The sequence below is a fragment of the Limulus polyphemus genome, unplaced genomic scaffold (genome assembly GCF_000517525.1).
Source record: "Limulus polyphemus unplaced genomic scaffold, Limulus_polyphemus-2.1.2 Scaffold710, whole genome shotgun sequence".
In the NCBI taxonomy this organism is placed as follows: domain Eukaryota; kingdom Metazoa; phylum Arthropoda; class Merostomata; order Xiphosura; family Limulidae; genus Limulus; species Limulus polyphemus.
In genome coordinates, this window is record NW_013666320.1 from 43,523 (window position 1) to 53,636 (window position 10,114).

The following is a 10,114-nucleotide window of genomic DNA, read 5'->3' on the forward strand; positions in this document are numbered from 1 at the left end:
CTTCTTCTTCAGGATCAAACTGCTCCTGAAGAAAAAAGGTCCTACTTTTCGAAAGCTCTCGGGTTATAGGGTTTTTATCATTTTATAAGTATGATAGTTAGATCCCACTATTCGGTTCAATATGCCATCCACATCTTGCGAAGTAGTTACATGGACATACAACAGACAACAGCCAGTACTATTATCATCATATAAATACTAGCTGGATTACCCGTCCTCTAGACGGAAGTTACGAAAATTCATGATTAATGAAAGGTTATCTTAGGACATGAAAAGTAGCTTCCCTTATATGTAATTGTAAAAAACGCCCATAAAAATTGTAAAACACAAAATGTACAACCACAAGTTTCCATGTATCTTTCCATAGACCCAGTGAATCTCCATACCAAATTTGGTGAAGATCCATCCAGGGGAGGTGAGGTAGTGATAAAAATGCAAAAAACGTCCATAAAAACCGCAAAATGCAAAACTGAAAATTTGTATCTACCAGGTTCATAGTCCTAATGAACCTCCATACCAATTTTTGTGAAGATCCGTCCACACCCTGCGAAGTAGTTACATAGACATGTAACAGACAACAGACAGTACTATTATATTTATGTAGATATTAGCTGGAGTACCCGTCCCCTGGACAGAAGTTATGTAAATTCATGATTAATTAAAAGTTATCTCAGGACATGAAAAGTAGCTTCCCTTATATGTAATTGTTAAAAACGCCCATAAAAATGGCAAAACGCAAAATGCGTAACAGAAAATTTGTTTGTGTCTGCCCATGGACCCAATGAACCTCCAGACCGAATTTATTTTGCAGTATCAATCTTACCGAACTACGAATGATGAATTAACGAATCTTAAACAAAAAAAAAAAAAAAGAGTCAGAAATTAGGAACGTTGAAGCTCGTAGATTGAATTAGTGTTTTGTTTGAAAGCTAAAATCAATTATTCAAGTTTATATTTGAAAATATAATTCTCAGGCTACTATATACCTTTATTTTATGATAATATATATTACTATTGGTCTATATTTCGACTTTTAACCCCTCCCCCTCCGAACCTTTCTTAAGGAATTGGAAGTACAAGTAGAATAATACATGTTAAGATTTGTAAAACACACACACAGACTAAAAATATGTTGAATACACAATACCATTTCTATACGGTAGTCTACCTTTGTCTCCTCTTCATTTGTTTTTTCCCCTGTAAATAGGGCTCCTCCTGAAAACGTAAAACATAAGTATTAATATCCAGCTTTATGAGGGAATATAGTGATGGGATTTGTACTACATTTTACACTTTTTTTATTAATAAATTATCAAAATAGGATAATAAAATGTTAGTACTCAATATTTTGAGTCCTCAGTGGCTCAGACTTACGACGCTAAAAATCGGGCATACCAAAGATAGCCCACTGGGTAGCTTTGTGCCTAACCACAACCAAAACAATTTAATCCTCTATTTATCAAATTCGGTATATATTCAAACACAAGGATGCAACATACAATAAAGTACGCATGTTCTTTAACGTTATATGTAAGACACGTTATAATGGAGAATGGTTTTACCTTAAATGTTGATATTTTTATAATTATTTTCCTCCCACTGTAAACAACTTTCAAGAGTTTGATAAATATTAATCTGATTGTAATTTATATTGTTATTTGTTCTCAATTTTCTAATAACATTTTAAGGGATTTACAGTTGCACATGTCTTGACTAATTTTCTTGCACGAGATCTGGAAGTACTTCAATAAACAGGATCATTAAAGCACTCTAATGTACCTTTTTCTTACACCAAAGCCCCAACTAATAGGTAAATGTAATTGTAAGAGCGAACATAATCAAAACTTGACACATCATGCCATATTATTTTATTAAGACTAACAATGACCAATACCTCTCATACCTTTGTAACTCGACCAATACCTATCATCTTTGTAACTTAATCAATACCTGCCATCTTTGTAACTAGTGTCTCCAAATGACGACCAATACCTCTCATACCTTTGTAACTCGACCAATACCTATCATCTTTGTAACTAGTGTCTCCAAATGACGACCTATACCTATCACCTTTGTAACCCGACCAATACCAATCATCTTTGTAACTCGATCAATACCTATCATCTTTGTAACTAGTGTCTCCAAATGACGACCAATACCTATCACCTTTGTAACTAGTGTCTCCAAATGACGACCTATACCTATCACCTTTGTAACTCGACCAATACCAATCATCTTTGTAACTCGATCAATACCTATCATCTTTGTAACTAGTGTCTCCAAATGACGCCCAATACCTATCACCTTTGTAACTAGTGTCTCCAAATGACGACCTATACCTATCATCTTTGTAACTAGTGTCTCCAAATGACGACCAATACCTATCACCTTTGTAACTCGACCAATACCTATCATCTTTGTAACTCAATCAATACTTATCATCTTTGCAACTAGTGTCTCCAAATGATGACCAATACCTATCACCTTTTTAACTCGACCAATACCTATCATCTTTGTAACTAGTGTCTCCAAGTGACGACCAATACCTATCATCTTTGTAACTAGTGTTTCCAAATGATGGCCAATACCTATCACCTTTGTAACTAGTGTCTCCAAACGACGACAAATACCTATCATATTTGTAACTAGTGTTTCCAAATGACGACCAATACCTATCATATTTGTAACTAGTGTCTCCAAGTGACGACCAATACCTATCATCTTTGTAACTAGTGTTTCCAAATGACGACCAATACCTATCATATTTGTAACTAGTGTTTCCAAATGATGGCCAATACCTATCATCTTTGTAACTGGTGTTTCCAAATGACGACCAATACCTATCATATTTGTAACTAGTGTTTCCAAATGACGACCAATACCTATCATCTTTGTAACTAGTGTCTCCAAATGATGACCAGTACCTATCATCTTCGTAACTTTTGTCTCCACATAAAAATAGAGGTAAAAGCAAGGATGCATTAGGATTTCTTAGAGAGCTTGGTACAGAGGGTCTTGCCTTTCCACATAATTTCATTATGCGTGTTAATATTTGCAACTGAAACAATAAATAGTCACTATTTACACTTTTTAGGATGGTAGAGAACCACATGATATCTGTAGTACTCAATGAAAGTGAGAGGTTATGATGGCTGCAATCAGGTTGGCCTTTTTGTACAATACAAAGGCACAAAGCTTACGTAATCGTTTTTACTCTCTCTCTCTGTTTCACGCGAGGTCCCCGTGGGTGCGTTATAAAAGTGGCAGTCATTCTTAGCTCGGTTAGGTGACCTGTGTGTAAGTTTACATTTCTGCATAAATCTCAGAGGAGGTTTTCTTTTTTATGTTAAGCCCAAAGCTACACAGTGGGCTATCTGTGCTCTGCCCACCACGGGTATCGAAAATCGGTTTTTAGCGTTGTAATTCCACAGATATACCGCTGTGTCACTGAGGGGCCTCAGAGGAGTTCCCGACACATTCTTATAAAGATATTCGCCGGACCTTCGTCTCTATTTAATAATTCATTATATATTCGAAACTTTATCATTTCTAAAGATTCGTGGATATTATTGGCTATAATACCCTTTCGTTGAGCCAATATTACTGTTTTTTAATAATATCTTATGTTCTGTTTTTTTTTATAAATGTTTTGTTATGGCCGAATTTTCAGACTTTTCATTTTTTACACATTCCTCATGTTCTGCTAAACGACATTTTAAACTACGTTTTGTCTGTCCAATAAAAACACTTCCACATCCACATTAAATGTTATAAAGTCCAGATTTTTCCATTACCTGCATATTATCTTTCGTATTACCTAATGTTTAATAATGGCTGGAGACGGCTTGAATGGGTAATGAAGAAAAACTTTAATATAAGTTTAACATAACAGCAAATGTACAACGTTTCGACGAGGTTTTGTCATCATCAGTTACCTAATGTTTGTTTTATTTTATTCATCGATTTAAATACAGAGTAAAATATTTGTTGTTTTTTAAACACTTTGAATAAACTAGAAATTAAACCTTGAACGTATGGCAACACAAACCATTTCTTTTTAGTTTTATCATAATATGGTTTTAAGGTAACATGTGCGAATTTCTTAACTGCTCTGTAGTTGAGTTAAATCCTTTTTCAACTGCTATATTGTTGGATTAAATCATTTTCAACTGCTATATAGTTGGATTAAATCATTTTCAACTGCTATATAGTTGGATTAAATCCTTTTTCAACTGCTATATAGTTGGATTAAATCATTTTCAACTGCTATATAGTTGGATTAAATCATTTTCAACTGCTATATAGTTGGATTAAATCCTTTTTCAACTGCTATATTGTTGGATTAAATCATTTTCAACTGCTATATAGTTGAGTTAAATCCTTTTTCAACTGCTATATAGTTGGATTAAATCATTTTCAACTGCTAAAAAGTTGGATTAAATCATTTTCAACTGCTATATAGTTGAGTTAAATCCTTTTTCAACTGCTATATAGTTGGATTAAATCCTTTTTCAACTGCTATATATTTGGATTAAATCCTTTTTCAACTGCTATATATTTCTTAGTTACAGCTCACTTTTTAAGTCCTCTTATTTTGTACATATCTTCAAAATTATTTCTAATTTTTTGTCTCCCTGTGGGACAGCGGTAATGTTACGGATTTATAACGCTAAAATCTGGGATTCGATTCACTGATTTGGACACAAAAAAAGTGGCTTTGTTGTAAAACCAACCAACCAAAACCCAATTTCCATTTTTTATATGATGTTTTATACGTTAAGCATTTCTCTTTGTGTTGACCCATTGTGAACTATTATTGATCACTTATAAACACAAATAAATAAATTTTCATTTCAGCTTTTTTTAATAACTTTGTTAGCGCTTATCCAAGTTTTGTTGAGTTTGTTACTGATCAAAATAACAACAACTTCGGTTGGTCTCATTTATTAGTTTTGATAAGTTTATCACACATCAAAGTCACAACAAGTTCCAATGAATTCATTGATTAGTTTGATGAGTTCATCACACATCAAAGTCACAACAAGTTCCAATGAATTCATTGATTAGTTTGATGAGTTCATCACACATCAAAGTCACAACAAGTTCCAATGAATTCATTGATTAGTTTGATGAGTTCATCACACATCAAAGTCACAACAAGTTCCAATGAATTCATTGATTAGTTTGACGAGTTCATCACACATCAAAGTCACAACAAGTTCCAATTAATTCATTGATTAGTTTGATGAGTTCATTATAAATTAAAATCAAAAGGTCCAATGGCTTAATTAGCAGAATAGTTTCTGATTATATTGAAACTAATAACGGAAACATTATGTATCAAAATCTAAGTTGGCTTAGTGGTACAATAGGCACTCTGTAGTTTTATCTATGCCATTTCATTTCCTGGATTATCTACAACTCTTGAAAGAGAGTCAGGATACGTGTAGATGTTCAACCGTATATTATTTTAGATTTGATCAAACTTTGTAATTGGAAGAGTGTATGTTGAGAATTTGTCATGCAGTAAGAGAAATGTCGAAATTATAGATTCATTGAGAATGACAAAGACAGCAAATTTGTGTCACCGATATCGTGATCAGTCTTCCATAACCCTCCGCCTTTACAGGATTGAGATAAAATAAGTCTTTATAAACATCCAGGAAGTCTTAATATAAATGTGTTTTTTTTTCTTCGTTTATCTTGTATTTATCTCGTCCAGTCCCAAATTTAACACTATTTGATTTTTAATAACAATAATAATGATTTTAAGACAAGTGTACAGAGTGAATCTGTATTTTACAACTTTTGTCTGCACTCATCTCCATGATTCTCCTTATTAATTTGTCCCGGCATGGCCAGGTTGTTAGGGCGTTTGAGGGTCGCAGGTTCGAATCCCATCCTACCAAACACGCTCGCCCTTTCAAAGCACAGGGGCGCTATAATGTGATGGTCAATCTCACTATTCGTTGGTAAAGCCCGGCATGGCCAGGTGGTTAGGGCGCTCGACTCGCAATCTGAGGGTCGCGGGTTCGAATCCCCGTTCCACCAAACATGCTCACCCTTTCAGCCGTGAGGGCGTTATAATGTGACGGTCAATCCCACTATCCGTTGGTAAAAGAGTAGCCCAAGAGTTGGCGGTGGGTGATGATGACTAACTGAGTTCCTCTAGGCTTACACTGCTAAATTAGGGACGGCTAGCGCAGGTAGACCTCGTGTAGTTTTGCGCGAAATTCAAAACAAACCTAATTAATTTTGTCTGTATGAAATTAATCTAACAATAAACGTTGAATAAGATTATTGGGATTTGTAAGGTAAGATCTGCGTAGCACAACATCCTCTCGAATTACTCATGTTTTATTTAAAATAGACATTAGTTGATTGGCTGATCATCAACTTTTTGTTGGGTTTGGTGATCTTAAACTTCCATCTTTTAACTCCAAGACCAATAGGATTATTTCCCTATCCCAACGGAAGTGTCTAGTGATATTTAATTAAAATTTACGGCTTAGAATGTTAGCTATCGTAAGGAAAGTAGATCTCTACAGACTGACGGACGAGCAGTGTCATCGGTATACCCCCCTCCTGAATATTTTCTGTCAGGGGATAAAAATAGATTACTGAATGATAAACTTTTCCACAATGAAAACCTATAGCGTTTAATATCATAGATAATTGAAACATTTTGTAGTTTATTCTTCTCTGATCCATTATCACCCCTTAAAACTAAAAGTATTGTTTTTGTTTTGTTTGTTTGTTTTTAATTATGTACAAAGCTACACAAGGGCTATCTATGCTCTGCCCACCACGGGTATCGAAACCCGGTTTCTAGCGTTGTAAGTCCGCAGACATACCGCTGTGCCACTGGAGGGCAACTAAAAGTAAAGGCCCTTTTTATTTTAGAATTTTAATACTGAATAATGAATGAACAAAATAAGTTTAAAAATACCCAGTGTTGCTATAATATACACATCTCGGAATTAGTAAAGGTAGGTTATTTCCTCTGCTCCAATAGTGTAACTAAGCAATGTTTAACAATACATATTGGTTTATCTTTAACAACATATAATTATGATCAGTGTTAGACTTGAGGATGACGGGTATGGACGCTCATCATTCGCTATGTTTGGAAGAAACGTCATTTTTCAAACTCCCCAGTATCAGAACTGTTATCTATCTTGAACGGTAGTTTTAGAGTGTTTTAATTTTTTTTTCTGTCTCGTGTTTGGTAACCTTATACAGCTCGATCATTATGTTTCGTATTATCATAAATGTTATAAATATTACAACGCGATCAATTTCTCCTAGCACCAATGTGTTAGATTATAAACGCATTCTTATGGACAAACATATATACATATATACAGGTACATGTGAGTGAGACAGATAAACAATGGTCGTAGAACTTATATTGTAAATTTTGGGCACTGGGAAGGTACATTTTTGGGGCCCGCCCGGTGAAAGTGGGGAACTCCAGTTCCTTACCTCACCTCCCAAATCAAATTCGAAAGGATTGGACATATCTGATCCCAATCTCCCCATTTATTTTTGGTTGATTTTTTTCCCCCTCTACTTCTTGATCTTAATTTTTTTCAGCATTTTCAACATGATCCAGCAGTTAGCTTTTCCATTCACGGCCATTCTAAACTACCACATATGTGCATGTTTTTCGTTGTTCTTGTTGCGTAGGTGTACGTGCACTTGTGCGTATGCATACACATGTCCAATATTTTGTTTAATTTTTTTAAAAATATTTTATTCTGCTTTTACTTTTATTTACATCGTGATGTAATAGCTTATATTACTAGCTGGGCGAAAATAAATTGTCTACATTCTGAACACCCCGGGTATTTAACTCCAAATTTACAGCTAAAACAAACGCAGTAGTAGCGATTAAATTGTGCGAGATAAGCTTCTGTTTGCATGTATAGGGGGTAAAAAAAAATTCAGAAAACCTTTAGCATTTTCTCCAGACAAGAGTATAGTTTTAAGATAAAAAACGAAAAAAAAACAAATATCGCAATCACTCTTAAGAAACTGTTAGCTAAAAAAAACCTGAAATATGGCTTGAGAGTGTACTTATAGACAATTATTGTTAAAATTGAAATAACGATGAAAGGGCTTTCAAGTGTCTTCGTTGTATCTAAACGTTGTCTATTCACCAGTTTTATCAAGCAGGTTGTCCACTTCAAACAACTTTCCTGCCAAATGTGTCCTTTATACAACAAGAACGATGTTAATGATAAAACTCTGACGTTTTGCATATTTGTTATTTTTCTTGCTTCACCAAAAACGTGAATGACATTGAAGAAAAGGCCCGATTTTTTTTGCTATAACAGACTAGTTTCGCCGAATTCACGACTCATGAGTGCCATTTGGAGGAGTGAAGCAAATAAGTCAAGTAAGCCTCGTATAGTGGCGGAATGTAAGAAATTTGTTTGATTTTGATTTTCAGTTCTTTACTCATCACTAATGACCTACAATAATTTGCATCTAAACCATTCGTTAATGTTTTGCATACCCTAATATACTTTCATAACGTTTATTTGGTCCTCCGATGGAATTCAGGTACGTTTATGGAATTACAACGCTAAATTCCGGGGTTCGATTCTCCGTTGTTGACACAGCAGATAACACAGTATGTCTTTGGTCTAAAACAAACAAACGACTGTTTCTTGATTATTTTCTACAACGCTTAAATCCAGGGTTTGATTCCCTGTGATGGACAAATTGTAGGTAGCTCACCCTTTTTTTTTACATTTGCACTAAAACAAACAAATATGATTTTGTCATTCCGATAGATCTCGATATTATAAACAATCAAGTCGCTTTTAGATAGCAGAGCACAAAAATGTATATCCTTATACCAAATTACCTAAGAACAACACGTTAATATATAACTGGAGCAGTTGTTGCATGTGCTTACGTTAAATTCGAGAAGTTTCTGAACATCTATGCCAGGAAACGCGATTTGGATTGTTGAGTTTCGATTACAGCAGTTCACAGACAATGAGAAATGTTTAATAGATTTTTTGATATACATTCTTAGTGCTACTTTGTATAAGTAGGGCAAGTAAAAGCTCAACAAACTGAATTAGATCAAATGTGTTTCGGTCTAAACATCTATGCCATCCGTCTACTTCTCCACGTTTTGTTTGGTAAACGTGACTTATTCCGAGAGGAGGTGTGTGAGTGGACTATTACGTATAACACACTTTAAAGTTTGACATCAGAAACTCTGTCACACTATGTCTATATTTTATCAGATGTATGCGAGATCTTTAAATTACAAGTCTGTGGATTTGTGCTGCTACAAAACATATGCTTAACTACAGTTACTGTCAGACTATATCTCTACATATTTTCAGATGTATGCGAGATCTTTAAAGTACAAGTCTGTGGATTTGTGCTGCTACAAAACGTATGCTTAACTACAGTTACTGTCAGACTATATTTCTACATATTTTCAGATGTATGCGAGATCTTTAAAGTACAAGTCTGTGGATTTGTGCTGCTACAAAACGTATGCTTAACTATAATTACGGAGACGACTGGCAACGATCGTTGATTCAGTTAAAGTTTCACATTAAACCGAAAATAAAACGTTTACTCACATTGAGCTGATAAGCCAGGTTATCCTCCGCCATGACACTGAAGTATTATCCCAACGCTTAACTTGCAGATCTAGCTCCTACAGTTGTTGAAAAACCGAACACTCGGGCTGTGTCAATTCTATTACTTAACCACGAACCGGTTTTTCCCGAAAGAAAGCCAATGGTTGTGCTAGAGGGAAAAAAATATCGTCAGTCACGGTATTACCTCTACTAAATAATTCAAAAAGAACAGAGTAAGGCCTTTTCTAAGGCTTTGATAAAAAAAAAAAGACACTGAGGTAGTCAGCACTGAAGGCTGACACTTCTACCTTAAAAACAAAACTAAAACATTTTCAGTTTTCCATTTCGCGGTTTTTATTGGCGTTTTTTTTTGCGTTTTTTTACCACTACCTCACCTCCTGTGGATGGATCTTCACCAAATTTAACATTTTAAAATTCTAACAAAGCCTTCCCACTCTATATTTCCATATTGTTTTTGACATCAGTGAATATTTCGTCGT

The 10,114-nt window shown here is 34.7% G+C and overlaps 1 protein-coding gene across 1 annotated transcript in view; it reads right to left on the bottom strand.

Annotated features, from left to right (window-relative positions):
* LOC106460105 (solute carrier family 23 member 1-like) overlaps positions 1 to 10,114 on the bottom strand; it is a 47,431-nt gene that overhangs the window by 24,819 nt on the left and 12,498 nt on the right. Inside the window, exons 2-3 of the mRNA XM_022386742.1 lie at positions 9,615 to 9,783; positions 1,148 to 1,215 (exon numbers count right to left, since the gene is read on the bottom strand). Of these exons, the coding sequence (XP_022242450.1) occupies positions 1,148 to 1,150 (3 nt within the window). The 5' untranslated portion in view covers positions 1,151 to 1,215; positions 9,615 to 9,783. The remainder of the gene's footprint in view (positions 1 to 1,147; positions 1,216 to 9,614; positions 9,784 to 10,114) is intronic.